Source organism: Colobus angolensis, unplaced genomic scaffold (assembly GCF_000951035.1).
Source record: "Colobus angolensis palliatus isolate OR3802 unplaced genomic scaffold, Cang.pa_1.0 Scaffold6, whole genome shotgun sequence".
NCBI classification, from domain to species: domain Eukaryota; kingdom Metazoa; phylum Chordata; class Mammalia; order Primates; family Cercopithecidae; genus Colobus; species Colobus angolensis.
In genome coordinates, this window is record NW_012119598.1 from 1,635,985 (window position 1) to 1,662,404 (window position 26,420).

Below are 26,420 nucleotides of genomic sequence, written 5' to 3' on the forward strand. Positions count from 1 at the left end.
TGGTCACACTGGTCTCGAACCCCTGACCTCAAATGATCCGCCTGCCTCAGCCTCCCAAAGAGATGGGAGTACAGGCGTGAGCCACTGTGTCCGACAGGTGGTTTAAATTTTACATTCATGTGTGATTAAAATCTCCCCTCATGAATTTAGGTTGTAAAATCCATGAGAGTGGGGACTATGTTTGACTGTAATCAGCAAAATATTTCTAATGCCTTCTCTATACCTGGCACAGAGTAGATGCTCAATAAATATTTACTGACTGAATGAATAAACAGTGTCTCATCAGGCACTGTTAGGAATGTAAATTGCTTGCTTTATCACTTGTTTTAAAATTAGGAGAAAGTAGATGGAGAATAAATGTTTAAGCAAAGCTCAGCTCTAAAAGAAACTTTTCTTAAGAGATAAGAATTTTTGTTTATTAAACTATAAAATGAGTATCACATTATAGATGATTTTGAGATGGAAGAAAAATACCATCCTTGTCATTATTATTATAATAAAATGTTTTATTTTGGGAGACTCTTGCAGTCTAGTTTTTGGGATACCTACTTTCAAATTAGCTCTGGCTAGAAACACAACAAACAATGAAATACATCAGTCCACACTCTTCCCCGGAGTGACCCACAGCAGCTGACCAGTGCGGGGCATGTTTTTCCCTTTTGCACTGCACCTGGGAAAAGTCATTTCACAAAAGACCTGCCAGAACACCAGGGGTGTCTGGGGGTGTGGGGTGAAGAGGCCGGCCGCTCAGGAAATGGTTTCCCTCCCCTACCTCCCACCGCGAGAGAACATGGGTCGGCAGCTGCTAACACACTGTTGCCCATCTGGAAAAGAAATGAGTTTCTTCCCTCCTCCTAATGGCCTGGGAGACCACCATCAGGTTTCTTACCCGTAGGAAAGAAGGAAAGCCCTGTCCATAGTATCCAACAGCAAAGTACTCAGGCTGAGGCCTCATTGCCTTAATGATGTTCTCATAAAACGAGGCCCTTTTTTTCTGGAAAACAAAACAAAACATTCCAAGGGGAGGTTATAAGGACACGGTTAGGGGGAGAAAAAAGTCAGACCTTGTTTTGTTGTTTCCCATGAGCAGAGCAATGAAAGGTCTTTGAAAAACACCCTATGGGCAGAAAAGGGTTATCCTGTTCTCAGATCACAGGTTTTGGACCTGGGCTCCACGAATGGACACTGGAGGGCTGTGACTCCCTGAGGGTGTATGCAGAAGTGTGTGCACGTTTGAATTCTTCTGCATAACGGGGGCACCGTGCAACTTTTTCAGCAGTTTCTCAAAGTGGGCTCAGGACCTATAAAAGGTTAAAAAGTGCCTTCTGAGATTCACAGAAGGTGGCTGCACCTAACCAGACACCCATGGGAGAAGATAAAGGACCTTCCAAGGCCAGGCGCAGAGGCCCATGCCTATAATCCTTGCACGTTGGGAGGCGGAGGTGGGAGGATTGCCTGAAGCTAGGAGTTTGAGCCCAGCCTGGGCAAAATAGTGAGATCCTATCTCTACAAAAAATTTAAAAATTAGCCATCAGCTGAGGCAGGAAGATGTCTTGAGCCCAGGAGTTCAAGGCTGTAGTAAGCTATGACTGCACCACTGCACTCCAGCCTGGGTGACAGAGTGAGACCCTGTTGTGAAAAAATAATAATAATAAAGAACATTTTTAAAAAGAAGGACCGTGCAGTTCATGCAGTGGTTTGGATGAAAGTGTCTGGTAAGTTATAAGTACCCAGAAGGTGGTGGTGATGCTCTGTTTTTCAGTATCTGCTACCACCTCTATCTTTAATTCTTCACAAGATGAGAGGCTTCCCAGCTTTGGCTCACAAGGTCGGCCTTAAAGTAAGCACAATAGCCAGCCAGATGTGGGCAGTTGTGAACAATAACCTGAACCCCCTTCCCCCACAATAGTTAGCATGCCATTACTCTTCTATCTAGGTGACGGTCTCATCAAAATACTATTTTCTTAGACCGGTAGGTAACATGTTACATTACTAATATTTCAGCTCAGTTCAGTTGATGAAATTATTATTATTATTATTTTTTGAGACAGGGTCTCACTCTGTTGCCCAGGCTGGAGTGCAGTAGCATGATTACAGCTCACTGCAGCCTTGACCTCCCAGGCTCAGGTGATCCTCCCACTTCAGCCTCCCAAAAGTAGCTGAGACTAGAGGAACATGCCACCACGCCCAGCTAATTTTTTGTATTTTTTGTAGAGATGGTGTCTTATTATGTTGCTCAGACTGGTCTGGAAGTCCTGGGCTCAAGCAATCCATCTACCTTGGCCTCCCAAAGTTCTGGGATTAAAGGCATGAGCCACCGGGCCCAGTCCAGTTCATGAAATTAATACATGAGTTTTTTGCATGTGAAGCCAGGGGCTGGTATAGTACACCAGTAGACTTTTTACAAAGTGATCTTGACACCCAGCTCCTCAAATAAATAATCATTTCATGACTATGGGTGACCTGATCTTTTCTAACTCCTTTACTAAAAATTATTAAATTTAATATTGTGGTTGCCTAGCATTGGGTATTCAGAATGGTGGCTGCCTACCATCAGGCGTTCAGAATGGTGGCTGCCTACCATCAGGCGTTCAGAATGGTGGCTGCCTTCTGTTGGGCATTCAGAAGACTGGCTGTCTACCACTGGGCATTCGGAATGGCTGCTGCCTCCACTGGGCATTCAGAAGACTGGCTGCCTCCACTGGGCATTCGGAATGGTTGCTGCCTCCACTGGGCATTCGGAATAGTGCTGCCTAAACTGGGCATTCGGAATGGTGGTTGCCTAACACTGGGCATTTTGAACGGTGGCTGCCTTCCATTGGGCATTCAGAATGGTGACTGCCTACTGCTGGGGCATTTAGAATGGTGGCAGCCTTCCACTGGGCATTCCGAATGGTGGCTGCCTCCACTGGGCATTCGGAACGGTGGCTGCCTCCACTGGGCATTCGAAACGGTGGCTGTCCACTGGGCATTCAGAATGGTGGCTGCCTAACACTGGGCATCAGAATGGTGCTGCCTCCACTGTGCATTCGGAATGGTGCTGCCTCCACTGGGTATTTGGAATGGTGGCTGCCTAACACTGGGCATTCATTTTTGTTTTGCTTTACTGATGTCTGGGAATATGGAGGGTCCACATAAAGAAAAATGGCTTCAGGAAGAATGAGAGAGCTGCAGACAAAGATCTGGAGGGATGTGGAAGCCGAGTCACTATTATCTGAAACTCGATATTCCACCACACTGTCGAGGCAACCTCACTCCACTTCCAGAGATGTCCTGAACCTTCTCTGAAGGATACTTTGTAGAAATATTGATGAGAACCTTTGGACTTGGAATCTTTTTCCATTCTCATTTCAAGCAAAGTTGACTTTTCCATTGTAAAAAAACACCATTCATCCTGACTTTCAACTTACAGAAACATTTTCATGAGCACTAATTTTAGCATCCCTGTCAGAGGCCTAACATATTTTGACCCAGACTCACCAGGAGGTTGCCAAGGCCCTCGTAGTCAAATACTTTGCTTTCGTAAGTCTCAGCCAACTCTTTGCTCAGTTTGATGGCCTTCTCCCACATCTTCAGAAAAAGGAAAGTAGGGTTAAAAGTGGAGAACAAGGCAGTCATTGATCCGGTGGCAGAAGCCGCTGGCGAGTCACTGGGAATGAGCAGGTGGTCCAGGGGATTGAGTCTCGGTAGATATTCCTCACTCGCTTTACCCTTTGGATCAATGAAACCTTCATTTCCTGACATCATAGATAGTGTGTATTGGCAGCTTTGCCAGGGGCATCTACTGTAGTTCTGTTTGCAAGGACATTAAGAATAAGTACCATGTGTCCCCCAAAAAAGCAATAATGCGTTTAACAGGCAAAGCACCCACAGCACTTGAAAGTAGAGAGGAGGCGGTGCCAGCCTAGGTTTGGAGAGCATGCAGGTCTTGTTGGAGAGGGAAAGGAAGCTTCCATGGTACTTTGGTTCTGAAATGTGTTTGTGTGTATGTGTGTGTGTGTGTGTGTAGGGGTCTGTGTGTGTATGTGTGTATGGGTGTGTGTACGGGAGTGTGTAGGTGTAGTTATGTTTGTGGAGATGGAAAAAGGCTAACAGTACTGTTGTGTGGAATTTGGCAAACTGTGTTTCCATGCAGGGCACTGATTTCCCTACTTAGTGGATGAGTTTTAGGAAATGCTTCCGAGCATGTATAAAGATGTAAGTTACAGGCTAACGCATGTCCTCAGTGTCTGAGGCTAGCAGCCCAGATTGAGCCTTCTAATCCCTTTGGTATCTCATGAGCTGTCTCTTAGACGGATACTATTCAACTTGCAGCATCCGGTCGCCTCCTGCTTCATTTCTGTTCATAAGGTGCTATGTTCCATTGTTTCTGGCTGCTGAAGGAATGTGTGCAGAGCCCACAAGCCATTTAAAATTAAATCATTTAAAATCATTGTTTGCAAAATTTGTCCCCCTCTGAAATCTCACAATTCAAGCATACACAAGGGAAGAATAAAGAGTAGCTGTAAGTTTCTGTTGTATACTAAATCATGTATCTAGTCTTGGTCCTGAGTTCCAGCGAGGGAGCTCCTAAACCCTTAGAATTTCTCAAGTAATAAAAGTGTCTTTGTTGTTCCTGGTGCCCCCACCCCAGGATCACACCCAAATCTATGCTAATGAGGTGACTCATGGCGGTCTCAGGATGGGGTCTGCCATGCCAGAAGTACTAACCATGTGACTAGAAGGTGAGGACTGTGAGCCACCTGATATCAGCCTGACCTCCAGGCAAAAAAAGGAGGCTAAAGGTCAAGTTCATCATGTAGTTAATGATTCATTCAATCCTGCCTGTATAATGAAACCCCACAGTGGCTCACGCCTGTAATCTCAGCACCTTGGGAGGCCAAAGCAGGAGGAACACTGGAGCCCAGGAGTTCTAGGTTCTAAACCAGGCTGGGCAACTGGTGAGACCCCATATCTACCAAAAAAAAAAAAAAAAAACCCCAACAAAAACTCTGTACACCCATGGCTTGGGTGAGCTTCCTGATTGAGGAATACACTGATTTGCTGGGAAGGTGTCCCAAGTTCACAGGGGTAAGACACAGAAGCCCCGTGCTTGGGACTCTCCCAGACTGCTCCCTATGGGTCCTCTCATTTGGCTGGCCTCGGTTTACATCCTTCCTGATGAAACTGGAATCATTAAATACAGCACTTCACTGTGTTCTGTTGGTTGTTCTAGCAGACTATGAAACCTGAGGGGGCAGTGGAAGCCCCCCAGATGTATAGCCAGTTGCCCAGAACTATGAATGGACTGGGGAACCCCAAACTTGCAGATGGCATCTGAAGTGGGGGCAATCTCGTTGGAGACGGTGCCCTGAACCTGGGTAGTCGGTGCTAACTCCAGGTGGTGAGCATCAGAATCACACTGCAATACTGCGGTCATTTTCCTCTTTCCCCTGGTACAAAAACAATCCAATACTCACTTTGCCTTTGTCAAAATATGATATGATTTCTTGATACAGCTTCTCTTTAAGTTCTTGCTGGGTATAAACATAGTAACTGTCCCTCTGAAGTAAATGAGGCACACAGGGCTTGTCAGACCACTGAAAAGGAAGAAAAGCAACACATAGTTAATACAACAAATATTCAGCCCTCTAACATCAAGAAAATAGTGTATATATATTTGACTCATTGATTTTGTATTTTAGATTATGTATTAAACACGAAAGTTACATATACACACATGTACACATGCCAGCTCCAAAACAAGTATCATGCCAAATGGATGGGCACCCACAGTATTCCCCTAAAATGCCAGCGACAAAGCAAGGTCACTAACTGACATGACTGTTGCAGTACTGGGGCATCATTAACTCAGTCAGATAAAAGGAACAAATTAGGAGTCTAAAAATGAATAGGAAGAGGTAAAACTATCACAATTTCCAAATATTATGGCTGTATTCCTCACAAGGCAAGGCAGTTGACTAAGAAACTGCGACACGCAGTAAGAGAAGTTATGCAGCAGGAAAAACCAATTAATATACTTGGAATAAAACAGATTTCAGATACATGGAGACTAAATATACAGAAGATAATAGAAGAATGGAACTAAACAAAAATAAGTCCAAAAAGAACATTTCTAAGAGTGAACATTACAAGGAATATGCAAGACTTATATGCAGAAAACTTTCACACACCATTGAAGGGCACAAACACAGACTCGAACAAATGGAAAGTCATACCATGCTTTTGGATAAGAAAATTCTATTTCATTAACATGTAAATTCTCACTAAATTAATTTTTAAATTTCATCTTTCCAAAGTCCATATGGAAAAATAAACAAAAAGGAATAGGTAGGAAAACTCTGAAAAAGAAGAGCAATCAAGAGTAACTACCAGGTCATAAAACATACTATCAAGAATTAATAATTAATACAGTATGGTACTGGTACATGAACAGACAGAGACCCACGTAAAAGCATATACAATCTAGAAAGAGATTCCCTGCCCCCAAAATAAGAATTTAGTAATAAAGATGGGATCTTATATCAATAAGCAAAATGTGAACTATACTTAACAGCATCTCTATTGAATAGCAGCAATCTGGGGGGAAAAAAGCTGCATTGATACCTCATACCTTATACCTGGATAGGAGAGTTTAACTTACTGAGTTGCTCAAATAAAGAGACCTATAGTTATAGACACTCGGGATTTCTTTGTGATCATCCAATGGCAAAATCTACAGTCAACAAGCCTCACTTTCTCACTCAGCTATATACAGTAAGTTTTTTTTTTTTTTTTTTTTTGGAGACAGAGTCTTGCTCTGTCACCCAGGCTGGAATACAGTGGTGCCATCTCAGCATACTGGAAACCTCCGCCTTGCAGTTCAAGCAATTCTCCTGCCTCAGCCTCCTAAGTAGCTGGGACTACAGGCACGCGCCACTACACTCTGCTAAGTTTTTGTATTTTTAGTAGAGACGGGGTTTCACCATGTTAGCCAGGCTGGTCTCGAACTCCTGACCTCAAGTGATCTGCTGGCCTCAGCTTCCCAAAGACCTGGGATTACAGGCGTGAGCCACCATGCCTGGCCCATTATACAATAAGCTTTTTAATGCCCTAAACTTAAATATGAATTGTGAATTTCCTTTGGGAAGTGATGAAGCATAGGAATCCTGTTTTTAATTCATATCTTAGGACAATGCACTTATATTACTTTAGTATAAAATAAAAAATAAAATTGAAAGAATATTAATAACTAGGAACAAGACTGGAGACAGAGACACCCAACAGGAGGCTGCTGTAGTGCTCAAGATGTGACATGCTGATGGGATGGACCAAGGTGCTGGCCAGGGATATAAAGAAAAGTGGATTGGCCAGCATGGTGGCTCACACTTGTAATCCTAGTACTCTGGGAGGCTGAAGTGGGAGGATTGCTTGAGCCCAGGAGTTCAAGACCAGCCTGGGCAACACAGCAAGATCTCTTAAAAAAAAAAAAAAAAAAAAGAGGAAAAAGAAAAGTGGATAGGTTAGGGTATTTTCTGAACAGAGGGGCCACATTTCTTGCTTCTGGAGAACATGGGAAGTGGTGAGTAAAAGAAAGAAATCGAAGATGACTGTGAGGTTGCCTGAATAACTAAATGGATGGGAATGTTATTAGTAACATAATAATAAAATGAGGTAGGATGGGTTGGGGAGGAGCAAAGAGTGAGAAATAAAGCTTCCTGCTACTGCCTTGTTCAGTTTGAGCTGCGTATTAGCCAATCAAAGTTTATATGTAAATCCAAAGTTAGAGGAGCTGCTCAGGGCCAGAAATAATTACTTGGGACTCACAGTATATAGATGTATTTATATCTAAGCCACAACATACATTTATTTAGGGAGAGAATAAAAATAGCAGAGTACTTCTGTGGTACTATATTCACTTATAACTCATCTTTCTGTGGTTTTCTGCAGTTTTACAAATTTTTTTATGTATTCATCAATGTGTGTTTTATTGCTTTAATTACAGTGTCAATTACCAAAGGTTCATAAGTCATGCTCTACTTTCTAAAGATTTTTAAATAAAAGATAACTGACATTTTCCCATACTTGATGTACAAATTACTTGTGCCTATTTAGAAAGAATTTTAGGCTGGGCGCGGTGGCTCAAGCCTGTAATCCCAGCACTTTGGGAGGCCGAGACGGGCGGATCACGAGGTCAGGAGATCGAGACCATCCTGGCTAATACTGTGAAACCCCGTCTCTACTAAAAAATACAAAAAAAAAAAAACTAGCCGGGCGAGGTGGCGGGCGCCTGTAGTCCCAGCTACTCGGGAGGCTGAGGCAGGAGAATGGCGGGAACCCGGGAGGCGGAGCTTGCAGTGAGCTGAGATCCGGCCACTGCACTCGAGCCTGGGCAACAGAGCGAGACTCCGTCTCAAAAAAAAAAAAGAAAGAATTTTAAAAAACTTATATAAAAGGATATCCCTGGAATAAGGTTCTTTCCCATCAAAATCATGAAACGTATAGAATTTAGTCTGAAAGGACAGTATACTCCACCCTGTTGAAACAAGCTCTCTGAGCCATTCACCTGCAGAAGCTCAGCGTGCAAGAGAAGGGTGTAGGCAGCTTCTGTGTAGTTCTCACAGTCTCGGTGCAAATCTCGAAGCTTGTACAGATATCTGGCAAGAAGTGGAGAAAGGAAGCATTTTGTCACTCGAGAGTTTTGTAGGTTTTTTTCGTTTTGTTTTGAGACAGGGTCTCGCTGTGTTGGCCAGGCTGGAGTGTGCAGTGGTCCGATCATGGCTGACTGTAGCCTTGAGCTCCAGGGCTCAAGTGATCCACCCACCTCAGCCTCCTGAGTAGCTGGCATGTGCCACCAGGCCCGGCTAATTTTCGTTGTGTTTTGTAGAGACAGGGTTTTTCCATGCTGCCCAGGCTCGAGTTGATCTAGTGTTCAGCTCATTCCATAACCAGACCCCAGCCTGCTTCCCTGCCTGACTCCCCTTTCCCCACTACTGTACAGAAGCAACTCCTTCCTCTTGAGCCAAGGAGTCGGTTCCTCCTCATTTCTTTAATACACTGTGCACCTCCTGCCTCCGTGTTTCTCCAACTCCATCTAGACTAGTTTCTCTTCTGTCTTTAAGGCAGTGCTATTTAATGTTTTTAAATTTTAGGTCTTGGACCCCTCTGGGAAGCTAATGAAAACTATAGAATCTCTCCCCAAGAACATGCATATTGGTTATGTACAAGTTTGTTTCATGTTCACAGATTCGCAGACTTCAAGCTAAGACTCTCGCATGGGTTTTCCTGCCTCTCCCTGTACAGCCTCTCCTGCCCACCCAGGACAGAAGTTGTCTATCCCTCCCCTGATCCCTGACATGACCTCATGTAGGCACTCCTTCCTGTCATACTTATTCATGTATCCATCTAAAGAGTTTGTCAGTTCAGGGTGAATGAAGCATATCATGTACTTTTAGGGGTCTCTCAAAGCAGCAAACACGGTGTTGGGCATAGTATTTGTTTACTGAAGAAATCAACCACAAAGCTGTGAAATAAATAGCAGAAGCAAGACACTTCCTTCAGCTTACCTTATGTATATGTCCTCTCTCTTCTTTTCTTTATAAAAATTCTGCCAGGGGGAAAAAAAAAAAAAAAAGGATCACAGAATCCCAATATAAATCAAGAGCTACTGACAAGCTCACCACAAAAATAGCCAAACCACTATTATTGCTTTTCAACAGTTTCACTTTTCCAAAGAGTTCACTGTTTCCCTTTAACAGATATCCCCATAAGAAAAGGTGATATTTATCCTCAGGACACAAAGGCACAAGAATGATATAAAGGACTTTGGGAACTCAGCGGGGAAGGTTACAGGTGGGTGAGAGATAAAAGACTACATTTTGGGTACGGTGCTCGGGTGACAGGTGCTCTAAAATCTCAGAAATCACCACTGAAGAACTTATCCAGCCGGGTGCGGTGGCTCATGCCTGTAATCCCGACCCTTTGGGAGGCTGAGGCGGGTGGATCACGAGGTCAGGAGATTGAGACCATCCTGGCCAACATGGTGAAAGTCCGTCTCTACTAAAAATGCAAAAATTAGCTAGGCATGCTGGCACATGCCTGTAATTCCAGCCTGTAATTCCTGACTCGGGTGGCTGAGTCAGGAGAATCACTTGAACCCGGGAGGCGGAGGTTGCCAGTGAGCCGAGATCACACCACTGCACTCCAGCCTGGCAACAGAGCGAGACTCCGTCTCAAACAAACAAACAAACAAACAGAAACTTATCCATGTAACCAGAAACCACCTGTACCCCCAAACCTACTGAAATAAAAATTAAAACAATCAAAAACACACCAAATTTATCCTCAGGGTCTGTGGCTGCTGATACCTGTGAGCTGAGCCAGCCATTCCAATTAAGACTCAGGAAGACACCAGCTCCATAAAGGTGCCCAGGGTGCCTCTGTGTTTGTGGGATCTACCTAGAGCTAGGCTGTAGGGCGCAGGGGCAGCCTGGCAGTCCCCTCCCATCACCCCAGGGGCATGTCACATACCAGCACATTCACAGTGCAGCTCATACGGTTCTCCTTGCTCTCATCGTGCATGATGATGGTTCTGTAGTCCAGCAGGTTCTCTAAGAGGCTGCTGACCAGGAGGGCAAAGACCTCCCCAGAGCCAGAGAGGTATTTGTGTTTCCGGCAATGTTCTAGGAGCCTGGAGGGGCGGAGGGAGAGACAAAAGCCCAGGTTCCATGCTGTCATTTCAGCAGCACTGACCGGCACTGACCAGGGTCTCAGCAGTGGTTGGGGTAGGATTTGATGACACAGAATGTCAGTGTTAGATATTAAGTGACAGAGTTAAGCCGACACACACGCCTCATGCAACACCTTCCTATCCTGTGACCTTCATTTATGCTGCACTTCTCTGTGGATTCGAGTTCCAGTTTTCTTTAGGACTCAGCTCAAGTCCTGCCATCACTTAGAATCCCAGCCCACAATGTCCTCCTTGCAATGTCTGTTTTTGTTTGTGTTTTATTCAGTCAACAAACCCTTGCTCAAAAGGTTTGTGCTGTGTGAGGACTCTAATCTAGTTGTATGAGACCATTTTTTCTATGTCTCTATTCTCCCTAAGGCGTGGCACTCAGGGCACCCTCTGAACATTCTGGAATGCCTCGTATGGATGCCCAGCCTAGAGGAACCTGGGAACCTAGTACACCTCCTGCAATGCGGCTCTTTAGATAAAAGTGCTAGCTTCAGATAAAAATGCGGAGTTGTAAAGAAACAAACTGAGGCTAAACTTTCAGTCTAAATCCTGTCCCTTTGGACACACATACAGCCAAGTTCTGGGGCTCATTAGATTAGACAATGAAACGAAAATCTGGGAAAAGAGGGAGAGGGAAAGAGAAGGAAATGGGTCCAGAACATTACTCCAGATTTAGGGTTATTCTTGGGCACTGGAGACCTAGGTATCCATATTTTTTCTGAGTGAGTGAACTAGGAAGAATGAAGAAAACAAAGTAAGATCCTTATGTAAAAAAAATCAGCTGTAGGATTAAAAAAAAGTAGCATATCATGTGTAAATATTCTGTGTATATGTGCACAACTTCATTTAATTCCACAAAAGATCAGAATTGCAAAAGATATAAACTGGGAGGTTTGAAGTTCAAATGGAGAGACTTAATGGAAACAGGATAAAAACACCAACAAAAGGTCCTATCGCCATTAAAAACAAAATAAGAAAGGCTTCTTCTAGTCCTTTAAAATACAGACTATTCATCAACTCAATTCCATTTCTAAGTATTCAGAGTGCTGGTTCCTTAGGGAATCTTCAAAAAAGAAAACAGTTGGGAGCGCTGTCCTCAAACACAGACTCTCATCCACAAAACTCCCACAAAACAGGTGAACAACGACGTGACCCAGGCAAGCACTCAGTTGGAGACGCAGTTGGTCAATACTAGAAAAGTTCAGGGAACATGAGAAAGCAATGGTCTAGAGTAGTTACAACGTGAATGAAGGGCAGGCCTGTAAATAATAATAATAATAGGCCAGACGTGGTGACTCACGCCTGTAATCCCAGCCCATTAGGAAGCCAAGGCTGGAGGAAGGCTTGAGGCCAAGAGTTCTAGACCAGCCTGGGCAACAAAGCAAGACCCTATCTCTACAAAAATAAAAATGAAAGCCAGCTGGGCATGGTGGTGCACGCCTACAGTCCTAGCTACTAGGGAGGCTGAAGTGGGAGGATCACTTAAAGCAAAATTTTCAGGCCAGCCTTGGCAACACGGCAAGACCCCATTTCTACACAAATAAAAATAAGAAACAGCTGGGCATGGAGACATATGCCTGTAGTCCTAGTACTTGGGAGTCTGAAGTGGGAGGACTGCTTGAGCCCAGGGGTTCCAGGCTTTAGTGAGCTATCATTGTACCACTGTACTCCAGCCTGGGTAACAGAGAGAGACTCTATCTCTTAAAAACAAACAAACACCAAAAACAAATTGTAATAACAACCACCACGAACACTAGAGCAGCCAATATTTATTAGACTCTGCAACAGATGCTATGTTAGCATATCATCTCCTGTAATCCTCATAATGATATCAAAAAATAGATGCTATTCTTGGAGAGGGAAAAAAAATGAGGTGTTGGATAAGCAGAATCGCTGGACTGAAGCCAAACTCTTAATAGGTGGTGAAAACAGGGTTGGACTCTCAATCTCTCACTGAGGCCAACACCTACGTGTTTTTTTAATAATCACTTTTCCATTCTCCATTACTCCACGTGTGCCAAGGAGGAGGACGAGAGCAAGAGGGTTATAGGTGAGTGTGGCGGTGGGGGAAGAGGGGACAGTGGTGATAATGGGAGCCCAGACAGAGGTACAGATGTGTTGAATGGGGTGGATGACAGGGCAGGAAAAAGACCAACCTGGCTGGAGATAGAACTGCTTTGGTTTTATGTCCTTTATGGGGCATAAGGTATTTTTTACATACACAGCAGACCTTGAAATATTTTTTCCTTTAAATTGTTGCTTTGCAGTTATAATTAGAAGTGCTAACACTTTTGTTGAAGTTCAAAAATTCAAACACTGGGCAAAATGCCACCGCTCTGTGCACCTCCTCCTTGCCTCCATCTGCTGTGTTCTCTAGGGCCAGGCTGGCCAGGAAAATACCGGCATTTGACTCCCACCAGATAAACAATGTCAGCTGTGGACGGTATATACCCCATAACCATACTGAAGACCACAGTGGGGGTGGCCCTGGTGACTCTAAGACTACTCAATTGCTCTATCGGTGCAACAGGACCCCCGTTTTTCTCTATTACTAAATGACACCACTGACTTAAGGTTTTGTTCCTGAAATACTCACAGTTTTTCCAGAAGAACCTTGTATTGTTCGTCTCCTCTGCCCCCTTCTACCTCTTGGTCCAGCTTTGTGATCAGCTCGTTCTCAAACTGAAAGTAGACGTAGAATTTCACAGGAAAATGTTGCATCCTTAGAAGAAGACATGGCCAACCTTTCTAGACTTGGCCAACCCATTCATTGAGTTGTGAACTGTTTTCAGCACAGACAGGGAGGATCACAGACGGACACTCATAAACCGTGCACCAAGGCCCTACTAAAATGTTCTAACACAGTCTCATGTCACTTTGTCCTTTGCATTACATTTGATTAAAAAAATATTATCCAAAACATTGCTTTCTGTTACAACTATGCATATAAAAACAGAATAATAATTTTCGCTTTTCTATTTTACTTTAGTTTCATGTCCAAGTCTCTGCAGTGAGATTGCTTTTGCAGAGGTTCATAGCTGCAAAATCATCCTTTCAGTATTAATACACTTTGTAGATAAGAAAATAGAGGCATAGAGAAGACATATCAGGAAAATGATGTTCTCAAAGCTATAGAGTAATGGATTAGAACTTAATCCATTACATTGCTTTCAGCTGTACTATAATAGATAGGTTTTAAAATTCAATTCGCTACATTATTCTCTGGGCTATACTGAAACAGCCAGGATTACAATGCATGAAGTTAACTTTCTTTAATTATCTACAGACAGGGTGTTGCCTTAGGAAAGACATGGAGCAAAAATATCTCTTCCAGGCTCTGGGTTGCAATGTCTGACTCCATCTCTAATTGCCTTGTAAAATGAAACGTGAAGTGAACTTTCAGATCAATGTGGACTTGCATTATTTAGGTTACTGCTTCTCTACATAGAAAGAAATGACTTATGAGTTGACTATATGTACATTTACTAATACTACACGGTCTACCACTTCTTACCATATGGAAATTGCCATTTCCACTGAAATTGAACTCACACTGCATCATATCAAAGAAAATGGGGATTGTGGCTTTCCGGAGCTCTACTTCGGGGGTCAGAGTGACCTCCAGAATGGGACCCACCATGGATGGGATGAATTTGATTTTATGGGGACCTGAAATGAAAGTGAATGAAGATATTAAAAACTTATTTCACTGAAAGTAAAGTGTTACAATCTTCCTCCACAAGGCCCATAAGAAAAGAAAAGGTTTATGTGGGTAAATCAACTCAATTCAGAAGTGAGTGACTCAATATTTTCTGATAACACCTGGATGCCAGAGTAAAAGACAGTTCATTGTCAATGAAACCCACAAATCAACTTTCACTTCCAGACACACAGACAAATACATCTCAAGGTTATCTGGATTAAAATAAAAAAAGAATTCATCATGGGATGCTTGTCACTCAGAAGTTGTGATCAGGCCTGTTCAAGGCTAGACACTCACCCAGGTTATACCACATGTCCCGGATTCTAAAGCCGATTTCCTTTCTCATGTCCCCATATCTAGGAAGAAGATCATAAACCAGAAGGAGGATTTGCAGTGGAAATGAATTGCATAAACACAGTAAGAAGGAAAGTAAAAACAGTCTGTGCCCCTCTAGGTCACTCTTAAGGCCCAGCCTTAAGAGATGAAGTTCACACCTAAACGAGCCCCCAAAAGGAATGAGGTGCACAGAGGCCAGGGGACCATGACAGCATGAAAAACCAAATGGAAACACTAAAAAATAACTGAGAAGATGAGATTAACAAACTCACTTCGGGGAGAAGAATGAGGCACAGACAAAGCCAAACAAAACACGGCAAACACTGATGAAAAGGAAGGTGAATGAAGTATGATTATACAGTACTGTGACTGATGTCTAATAGGCAGACTAAATACTTATATACTTTATAGACTGATATTTGGGTAATATACATCCATTCCAGTATGTTCTTCAAGTATTCACATTGGAAGGCTCTACACCATGCACTCTCAATAGGAGTGATATTGCCCACCAAGGGATAAAAATTGGTCCTTGGGAGCAAAAAATACTTTGCTGTTTTTATATATATATGTAGGCAGTTTTTGAGGAAGGAACCAGAAGTAGAAGGACACTAAATAGTTTTCCTAGATATCACAGATATCCCAAAAAGGGGAACAGAACTAAAATTTGGAAGTCTTCAAATAATACATTCCTCAAGTTATTTTTTAATAACACGGTCTTTGGATTTCTAGTCTCTCAATGAAAATGCAATGCTTCCCTAAATCTCTTATCACTTCTGCACATAATTCCATTTTGAATTCCAGTTCAGGAATCTGGAGGGCATTTTAATGCAATGTTTGAGTCCTGGCTTTCTCTGCTGAAACGGCAGGGAAGGAGTGTGCTTTGTGAAGCACTATGAGTGACTATTCATGGTGGTTCATGGTACTCATAGTACTTCACAAAGTACTATGCCTGCAATTTGGGGAAGCTGCCAGCAGAGGCGCAGCTGTTCTTGGGGATGGGCATGCTGACAGCCAAGGTCCGTCTCTAGGTACAGATTTGATAAAAAGCTAGGGATGACTGATGGGAAGATGGCTGGGCCTGAACCTGGGGGAGAAGAGTGCTGAACCTGGGGGAATGTAAGGCCTATTAAGTAATTAGTTGAAGACCTATCTCACTAACAACACGGGCAGCCACTAAATAGTAATTTCTGTGATACCTAAAATACTGCTCTCAATATAAACAAACGGAAGAAGCCCCTTCCCGATCTTAACTTTAAAAGGACACTTACTTTTTAACAATTTTGTTGCGCTTGGCTTGTGAGAAGGTTTCAAGCTGAAGGAACTCATGGGTGAGAAATGCTACTGCCAAATGGAAGTAATTGTTCCAGAGCTGCTCAAAATTAATTGTGTGGGTAAAAGGAAATGAAAAATAACATTAATAAGGGTCATAATAAAACAATGTCACACGGTAAAGTCATTAACTAGGGATTAATGAAAGAACAAAATACACTCTACAAGATTTCTTTTTCTTGGGTGTTGATTCTTCAATTCTAAGTTTTGAGACTTAATGTTAAGCTTTTTAAAAAAATTTAAACTATTATATTTTTCTTTACTCCTGGGATAAAGGAAAGCTGCTGCCAAGAAGTACATCTATTTATAGTACGTAGTTTGGCACTATGTTTCAAAAGCCCTACAAGTTTGCAAAACTTTTGAACTAGTAAACACTTTTAGGACTTTATCCTGATGAAATAACCACAAATTTTTTTTTTTTTTTTTTAAGCTGGAGTCTCGCTCTGTCACCCAGGCTGGAGTGCAGTGTGCAATCTCAGCTCACTGCAACCTCCACCTCCCAGGTTCAAGTGTTCTGCCTCAGCCTCCTGAGTATCTGGGATTACAGGTGTGCACCACCACGCCTGGCTAATTTTTGTATGGTTAGTAGAGATGAGGTTTTGCCATGTTGGCCAGGCTGGTCTTGAACTCCTGACCTCAGGTGATCTGCCCGCCTTGGCCTCCCAAAGTGCTGGGACTATAGGCATGAGCCACTGTGCCTGGCCAACCATGAATATTTTTAAAAATTTAAAGCAAAGAAGTCCATCACAGTGTTATTTAATATAATAGAAAATGGAAACAATCTAAATGTTCATAAGAAGAATTTGGTTAAATATATCACGGACCAGGCATAGAAAAGACAGTATGCAGTCATTAAAAATAAGAAAATATTCGACATTATTGAAAAAAATCATAGATCATTGAAAAAGGAAAATAGATTAACAGGGTACCAAAGAACTGCACAGCTCAATTCCATTTTGGCAAATATACATATACATACATACCATATATATTCATCTATATGCATATGCATCTCTGTGTGTGTATGTGTGTATACTTTCCTCTACTTATGAGTTTCAACTTTTAAAGTTCTGAAGCAGGAAAACAGGGCCTGGAGGCGGGGCACTGAAGGCCAGTTCACACTGATTTCCTAGAACTGAATCAAAAGGAAAACTCCACACACCCAAGTAACAAAAGGATCAGAGGCTACCCCTTTGCACTGTGTGGCAGATGAAAAATTCAAAGTACCTCTGATTGGTTCCCTCCCGCAACTGGTGGGAGGGTCAAACTGGTCACAGGCTACTCTTTCATTTGCATAGGGTGTAACCAAGTAACCAATGGGAAACTTCTAGAGGATACCCTAGAAAATTCTGTAACCAGTGCTCTTGAGCCGCTTGCTTGAGCACACTCCCACTCCCACTCTGTGGAGTGTACTTTCATTTCATTTCAATAAATCTGGCTTTTATTGCTTCATTCTTTCATTGCTTTGTTTGCGCATTTTGTTCAAAACGCCAAGAATCTGGACAATTTGTAGTCAAGGACCTCCACTGGTAACAGTTCCACAGATACACACAAAGACAAAGAACACAGAAAGCACATCACCCAAAAATGCAGAGTGTCCTGGAAGGTGAGTTCCAGGAGAGCAAGGAACTTATCTGCCTTCACCAGGGAAATATCCCTGTGCCCTGTACATATAAGTACTCTAACGTTTGCTAAAATGGATGAATGGACACATGAATGAATGAATGAATGAATGAATGAATGAATGAAGGAGGGAAGGAAGATCGAGTTAGTGATCATCCGTTTTACAATTCCTTTGGACTTTCAACAAACTGTGCATAAGAACTATTCTTTAGAACCAAACTCATTTGTAGGTAGGAGAGTTACCTGTGTGCTTATTTGTAGCCATGTGTGTCTACGTGCATTTGTGTAAATACACAAAGGGTCAACTCCAAATGTTTACAGTGACAAGGAGGACTATTTGTAGTTTTGATCTTTTACTATTACTCTTTAAGACTTATTTTTATTTTTATTTTTTTTAACAGATGTTACCTTTATAGAAAAAAGAAACAACCCCTATTTTATTGTGTTTGGAGGACAGTGTGACAGGCATATGTGCTTTAGGAAATGAAAAAACGCAGGAAAACCTTTTTCATGTGAAAATGGTGAAATCTGAGGAGACACTTTCCAAATTCATATAGTTCTCTTGCCATGGCCAAGAATTCCAGAAGCATGTAGGTGAGTCACATGCCTACCTGAAGTTCAAAGCTTGCCTGATCCATGAAGAATCTTGTGAGAACTTCAGCAAACTGATTTATAGCACGAAGAAAAACCCTGGGGAAGGAAAATACCAGGTAAAGGCAACTGTATGTCCTTTGAAACTTTTCCCCAACTATGTTAAAAACTAAACCAAACCAAACCTGAACTTGGCATCTTAAGACCTCACAATCTAACAGTGTCCTTGTAGACCAACAGCACAATGCCATCCACAGATGGGGCACAGGAGCTCAGTTTACAGAACTAACAAGAAGAGTCACTCAGGGCCACATCCCAATTTAGGTAACTGAAGGTAGATCTGAGACTGCAAACCAGGACTCTTAAGCCTCAGAGCAGGGTAATATAGACTCTATTATGATGTTTCTGTTTAAGCTTAGGGTTTCTGGAGCAATTTTTAAAAATCCAATCTGTACATAGCAGGGAAGGCTTCTGCTAATCAGGTATTAGAGTAGAATTACTCAGAATTGGATATCCTGTAGAGTTAACAATAATGCTTACAATAATGGTTTGCTTTATTTATCTCATTAAATTCTAACACTTTTAATATAATATATATTCAGTTCATTTCACTTTTGTTCAACAAGTATCTATTGTGGGCCAGCAACTGCAAGGCACAGGCTCAGGTCTGTTGAAAGACACAGTTTCTGATCTTAAGAAATTTACAGCTTGGTCGGGGAAATTAACAACATGTACATCTATTATCCAACATAGAATCTGAAAACAATTCTATGAGGTTTGAATGGAGTTTGGAAAATCAAGGAAGAAGAGAGGATATCCAGCTCAGAAAGGCTTCATCTGGAGGTGACTCTTGAGAAGAACCTTATGGAATGGCCGGAACACTGACAACTGGAGGTTATGGGGAAGGCACTGCTGGTGGAAGACTGGTGTCAGGCAGAGCAGACCACGTGTGCAGGGACTGGGCAGAGGCCAGTTTGGTTGGAGTACAGGTAGCATACACAGGGAAGTAGCAGAAGCGACTAGTTAGTTTGGCACTGTGTATCAAAAGTCCTGTAATTTCGCCAAACTTTTGAACTAGTAAATTATTTTAAGAGTGTATCCTGATAAAATAACCACGGATATCTTAAATATGTAAAGCAAGGAAGGCCATCACAGTGCTATTTCACATAATAGAAAATGGAAAGAATCTAAATGTTTATAAGAAGAATCTGGTTAAATACATCATGGACAGATCATAGAACAGACAGTATCAGGTGAACCCTGAATGTCAGGATGACACAGGCCATGTGGAGCCACGGAAAGGTGTAGTGGAGAGTTGAGGATGACAATTACCGTGAGAACACTGAAGAGACGATGCTAGAGAAGGGAGTAGAGAGCCCGAGGTGGAGCAAAGGCAATTACCCTGGGAAAATCAAGATCATGAGCACATAAATTAGGACCTCTGGAGCAGGAAGATTCTCACTTTACAGATGATGGATTTGAGGCAAAGGGATTTAAAGACACTTCCCAAAGTTCACACAGCAGCCTCAGGTATTCAGACAAATGCCTCAGGGCCAGCCATTGGCTGTCTCACCTGTTCTGAGTCATATTCATCACCATCCAATCTTTGGCATAGACATTTTTTCCAATCAGGTCCTTGAACATGATAAAAGTTTCCATGAGGAAGTCCTGCGGAGAACAGAGGAGTGGTTGGGGGAAAACTGGGTTACATTCATAGTCTTTATTCTGGCGTGTACACAAGCAGAACCACAACCTCAGAACAGGATGTTCCTAGTGCCACAGTAACAGCCCATCTTTCAGTGGTTTTAGGAATAACAAAGCATTCTTGCAGCTAGCTATGATGCGATTTGATTTTTATATTGTAGGACCCTATAAGGAAGATGAGGACAAAAAGAATCATCCACATTTTACAAATGGCACAACTGAGACTGAGAAAAACTAAAGGACTCGCTTAACCGCATTGAAAGTAGGAAGGAGGGTCGGGTGTGGTGGCTTACACCTGTAATCTCAGCACTTTGGGAGGCTGAGGTGGGCAGATCATAAGGTCAGGAGTTTGAGACCAGCCTGGCCAACTTGGTGAAATCCCATCTCTACTAAAAATACAAAAATTTGCCGGGCTTGGTGGCGTATGCCTGTAGTGCCAGCTACTTGGGAGGCTGAGGCAGGAGTACTGCTTGAACCAGGGGGGCAGAGGTTGCAGTGAGCTGAGATTGTGCCATTGCACTCCAGCCTGCATAGCAGAGTGAGACTCCATCTCAAAAAAAAAAAAAAAAAAAAAAAGAAAAAAAGAAAATGGGAAGGAGAAGAGTTGGATGAGAACTTGGGGGTTTGGACCCCAAGTTTGTAATCCTTATCTCTCTCGTCCTCTGCTACCACAGGTTGTCAGAATGTGTCTCATGCACTTAAACATAATTCACCAACAATTGTGGGGAAATGGATACTTTTAACAGAGTTCAGTTCAATTCTCCTTTATTATGGTCAGAACAGAACAGTGATACACACGAGAAGCAGAATCACGATTCTTCCTGCGCCAGGGACGTTGTCATGTGCAGCCTGGAAGAAGGGTCCTAAACGGTCCTTCAAAAAGGATCATAACAGTGGCTGGTGATGACTAATAACTCATCACTTAAGCATACAGAGCTCTTCTGCTCCAAAGGGGGCTGTGAGCAAAAACTAATTCAAAAACAGAACAATCAGAGTTGAAATCAAAGCTAAAATGTTTTGAAGGCATTTTTATTAGTTAGCTAAATTTAGACCTTTTCCACTGCGATTTCTGAAAGTCCTGTCCAGTTTCTCTGGCACTAACCTACACAGTCCCGCCTGGACATTTGTCTGTTGTGCAGTAGTAAGAACACAGTATGTGAGAGGCAGGAGGAGGTTCAGGTCCTATTGCTAGCCATATTTTTCTGAGAAGCTGGGTAACTTCCTATACTTTGGATGCTGAACGGCATGGGGAGTGACTCTCTCTGGCCAGCAAGTGTGTGTGTGCAACTGTGGATTTTCCCCTGGTTTTATGGTGAGTTAGACATATCCACCCTCAATTCTGAAATCCTAGACGTAGTTAATAAATTCAAATTCGTTTCATCATATATTTATTTACTTATTTATTTATTTGGAGATGGAGTCTTGCTTTGTCGCCCGGGCTGGAGTGCAGTGGCACAATCTCGGCTCACTGCAACCTCCACCTCATGGTTTCAAGAGATTCTGCTGCCTCAGATACCCCAGTAGCTGAGATTACAGGTGTCTGCCACCACCCTTGGCTAATTTTTTTAACCTTATTTTTAGTAGAGATAGGGTTTCACCACGTGGGCCAGGCTGGTCTCGAACTCCTGACTTCCAGCCAGTGATCCACCTGCCTCGGCCTCCCAAAGTGCTGAGACTACAGGCATGAGTCACCACATCTGGCCTCATAATATATTTTAAGTGCTTCCACCAATTTATTAGCCATTCTGTTAACTTTTCTTTTAAATCCGTAAGAATTCATGGTTTGTGAAGCAAGGATTCAATTTAGATACTTGTTCTTTGCTTCAGACACAGACTTTCCATTTAACTCCTGGAAATCTAAATTAATGAGACAGCATGATAAAGGAAACTCACAGGGAATCCCAAAGCCTGGTTTTATCCACCACTTCCCAAGGGCCTTCATGCGGTTCACTCAGAAGGCAGCGTGAGGGACTAAAAGGCCACTGGGAGGCAAAGGCCTAGCTGTGCACCATAACTTGGCCCCTGGGGACTACATTCAGGCAAGTTCCCTCATTTCTCCAGGTCTTAGTTCCCTCGTGGGGATAATGATCCTCTTCTAATTACATAATATAGCTGGAGGAGCTCACCATCATGCTGGTAAACAGGAGGTACGCCCCTTTTTTTCTTACTTAACAAAGGAGCCAAATTGTCAGGGTTTGAATTTAAAACTTCCCTATTTTGCCTGCTTTCTGAAGGAAATTTGCAACAAAAATCCCTAAAACTTTTATTGTTAATTTTACTTTATATAGCAATAATAATACGATGACTGTCACAAACAGCTAGTCCTCATAGGCATTAGCTATATGCCAACCTGCACGAAGCTGGGCATTTCCCACACATGGAGCCAAGCAACACTTAATTAACCCTCAAGGTGGGTACTATCTTGCAGATGAGAAAACTGAAGCTCAGTGAGGTTCAACAGCTTGCCCCAAATTGCATACAAGGAAGTGGAATGGTCAGAATTCAAACTCAGAGCTGGGTGTTCTAAAGCAGGTGCTACAGCACCTTCCTGTAGGGAACACATGTCTACCGTTGGCCTTCCCCCTCCCCTCCTCTCCTCTCATCCTGGTCCTCTTGTGCCTGGTCTCCATAGGCACGTCTACGTATTGCTACGGTTCCTACGCCATGCTGCCTGCCACGATGTGGCCCAAGCAGAGGCTCATGGAGACCTTCAGCTCAAGCCACGTGGTCTAACACGGATCTGAGAGTCCACCATTGGGCCAACGAATAATAACAAACAGCACTTTCCTTCCAATTACCTTGTATGTTTGTCCATCATGTGGGCATGGCAGAAAGGTGGGTAGTGGGCATGGCAGAAGGGTGGGTAATGGGCAAGGAGGGAGCTGCGAATCCATGGGGGCACTGGCCTCCTAGTCAGCAAGCCAGAGGCAGAAAGTGGAAAATCTAGAACAAAGAGACTGGAATATGCACAGATGATGGGAAGGTATCCAAAGACTAGTGTCAACATGACACCAGTGTGCTAATCCAGCGGCACATCCTGTCCACTGCTCTGCAAAGTCTAACAACGCCTTCATGGACATCTGAAGGGCCACTAACAATCCCCTGAAGGGAAGGTACAGAGAAGCCACAGCCAGAGGCCTAACTCAGCCTCTTAGGTGAGGGCTTCATAGCAACTATGAGAACAATTTTCCTGCTTAAAACAATAGAGAACAAAATATTTTCATCTGAAGATAACTTACAAATGCTGTAAAGCAGGAGTCCCCAACCTTTTTGGCACCAGGTTTCAGGAAAGACAATTTTCCCACGAATGGGGGCAGGAATGGTTTTGGGATGAAACTGTTCCACCTCAGATCATCAGGCACTGGTGAGATTCACATAAGGAGCGGGCAACCTAGATTCCTCGCATGTGCAGTTCACAACAGGATTTAGCCCCTATGAGAATCTAATGCCTCTGCTGATCTGACAGGAGGTGGAGCTCAGGAGTTAATGCTCGCTGGCCCACTGCTCACGTCCTGCTGTGCGGCCAGGTTCCTAAAAGGCCATGGACAGGTTGTAAGGGGCAGGGATTACCTCTTTTTGTTGCCCTCTCCAAAATGATGGTATCAACCACGTCTTAGGAGACTTTGCACACCTCTGCCTTCTAAAATCCTTGCCATGACATGAGTAGTTACTGTACCACGTATGAAATCCTGTTTTCAGAGCAAAAAACATCTCCCAAATGTTGCTAAATAAGGGCTCTCTCTAAATCCAAGAAAGATTAAGGTGTGCGATAACCTCTTGGTATATGTGTTGTACTCTTTTTCAAATCCTATCACAGAGAGAAAGTAGGAATTAGCTCTGTCCTTTCTGTAACCACTGTGGACAGCCACACAGCACTGGAGGTGGGTGGGAAGAGAAGCCTGGACTCCTGATGCGCAGCTTCAGCCATTTTTTTAAACCAAATATAAGAAGTCTTCAGGTTACCAGAACCAATAAAGGCAACTTACAATGATGTCTTGTCTGGTTTTGAAAGTGCTGATGTAGTGGCTATAGTGGCTGTCGTCCATTTGCTGCAGGATGGCAATCATGCAAGCCACAAAACTCCCCTGGAAGGAAAAGGAAAGCACAAATCCAAGACTCCTTAGACCACCAGCTGACATAAACACGATGTGAGCCCCATGAACTTGGCTTTTTCCACCCAACGTGCCATGCAGGTACCCCACCACACTGGAAACACGCTGCCTTCTAGAGGTCCAAAGGCCACGTGCTTTGCAGTTTCTGCTTCAAACTACCTCCTTCCAGGTATGAGTGAAGGACTCCCATTAACAGCTATGAAGTGTGGAATCCTATAGACGGGACACCTCAATGAGATTACCAGTGAAGATGTGATAACTTGTGGGGCTTTGGGTTTCTGGTTGAGACAGAGCTGTAGCATAGAATTCCATGGAGAAATGTCCGAAATACTTAGATTAGTTAAACAAATCTTAACAGGGAGGAAGGCTAGCAGGAAAAGAGGTGGCAACACGGAGCATGGAGGAGAGGAGGGCAAGGGATGATGATGAAAACTCCCTGCTAGAATACCTGTGATATGGTTTGGCTGCGTCCCCACCCAAATCTCATCTTGAATTGTAGTTCCCGTTATCCCCATGTGTGGTGGGAGGTAACTTAATGGTGGGAACGGTTACGCTCATGCTAGTCTCGTGATAGTGAGTTCTCACGAGATCTGATGGTTTTACAAGGGGGTTTTCCCCCTTTTGCTTGGCATTTCTGGCTGCTGCCATGTGAAGAAGGACATGTTTGCTTCCTCTTCTGCCATGATTGTAAGTTTCCTGAGGCCTCCCCAGCCATGGTGAACTGTGAGTCAATTAAACCTCTTTCCTTGATAAACTACTCAGATTTATCAACTACCCAGTCTCAGGTATGTTTCTATTAGCAGCATGAGAACGGACTAATACCACCTGATACCACTTCTCCAACTCCAGAGTCCATCAGCCAGTTGTTCCAATGTACTATCCACATGAATTGTGACCCTGACTTGAAAATAAAAAATTAGTAACTAGATGATTAATTAACATTGCTTCCATTTGTGAGTTCGGGAATTACATATTCAAGGTGCTATCCCCTAGACCAAAAAAATGTGAATTATAGACTTAGTTTTATAGAAAGGGAGTAAAGATCCAGGGGTGCTAACCTCCTGTATTCATGCAGTTATGAAAATAACACAAAGGAATTTAGCACAGGAGAGATGAACATACAGCTGTTTCTAAAACAGAGAGAAAGTTTCCCCAAGCAGAACGACGAAAGACTGTCTGTGTCTATCTCTTACTGAATGCATTCCTTAGACTGTTTCTTTTGTTTTAAAAAGTTTATATTTTAGGCCTGGTGGCATGGTTCACACCTGTAATCCCGGCACTTTGGGAGGCCAAGGCAAGCAGATCACTTGAGGTCAGGAGTTTGAGACCAGACTGGCCAACATGGTGAAACCCCATCTCTACTAAAAATACAAAAATCAGCCGGGCATTGCGGCAGGCACTTATAATCCCAGCTACTTGGGAGGCAGAGGCAGGAAAATTGCTTGAACTTGGGAGGCAGAGATGCAGTGAGCCGAGATTGCACTATTGCACTCCAGCCTGGGTGACAGCCAGAGCCTGTCTCAAAAAAACAAGGTTTATTTTTTCAATTACAAAGCAGTGTAAATTTATTGTACTAAGGCCTTTGACATATATATTGCCAAATTATCATATAGCTTGTTTTCCCAATGGTGTCTAACACAATTTGTTTCTCCAAGACCTTGCCTATTCTGGGTATTAGAGGTTTACTTAATCTCACTTCGCATTTTCATTTCCTTTTCTCTAAATTAAACAGTCTGCCCATGAACTTTTTGGCCATTTAGCTTTCTCATGTTGCTGTTTGCACCCATTCTTTACTCATTTTTCTATTAAAACAAGATCTTTGCTTAGTGGCTTATAATAGCTTTTGTATATTAAGTTTATTAACCACCTGTCACCTATGTTACAAAAATTTTTAAAGTTTGGGGCTTGACTTTTAATTTGCATATATATATACACACACACACACATATATCTTCATATATAGGGATTTTAAATTTTACCTAGGAAAACAGATTTTTTCTTGTATTTTAACTATAAAAATCCATGAATCCTGTTCCTCCTCAAATCAGTTATCTATTATTTTATTCTAGTGCTTTATAATGTAATTTTTAAAAATTGAAAACTTCATTCTATCTGACATTTATTTTGTGGGTATAGCATGAAGTTGAACAAATTTTTTCCAAATTGTTAAGTAATTTTCTTTTTCTTTGTTTGAGACGGGGTCTCATTCTGTCACCCAGGCTACAGTGCAGTGGCGATCATGGCTGACTGTAGCCTCGACTTCCCCGGGGCTCAAGCAATCTTCACATCTCAGCCTCCTGAG

General features: G+C 42.8%; 1 protein-coding gene across 1 annotated transcript in view; it reads right to left on the reverse strand.

Annotated features, from left to right (window-relative positions):
- The window catches only part of DOCK5 (dedicator of cytokinesis 5), a 99,484-nt gene that overhangs the window by 32,935 nt on the left and 40,129 nt on the right, over nt 1-26,420 (reverse strand). The window contains exons 16-28 of the mRNA XM_011962600.1: nt 23,993-24,091; nt 19,876-19,970; nt 18,323-18,401; nt 16,028-16,128; nt 14,718-14,776; nt 14,232-14,386; nt 13,314-13,399; nt 10,510-10,669; nt 9,546-9,586; nt 8,546-8,636; nt 5,460-5,579; nt 3,481-3,570; nt 890-994 (exon numbers count right to left, since the gene is read on the reverse strand). Of these exons, the coding sequence (XP_011817990.1) occupies nt 890-994; nt 3,481-3,570; nt 5,460-5,579; nt 8,546-8,636; nt 9,546-9,586; nt 10,510-10,669; nt 13,314-13,399; nt 14,232-14,386; nt 14,718-14,776; nt 16,028-16,128; nt 18,323-18,401; nt 19,876-19,970; nt 23,993-24,091 (1,281 nt within the window). The remainder of the gene's footprint in view (nt 1-889; nt 995-3,480; nt 3,571-5,459; nt 5,580-8,545; nt 8,637-9,545; nt 9,587-10,509; nt 10,670-13,313; nt 13,400-14,231; nt 14,387-14,717; nt 14,777-16,027; nt 16,129-18,322; nt 18,402-19,875; nt 19,971-23,992; nt 24,092-26,420) is intronic.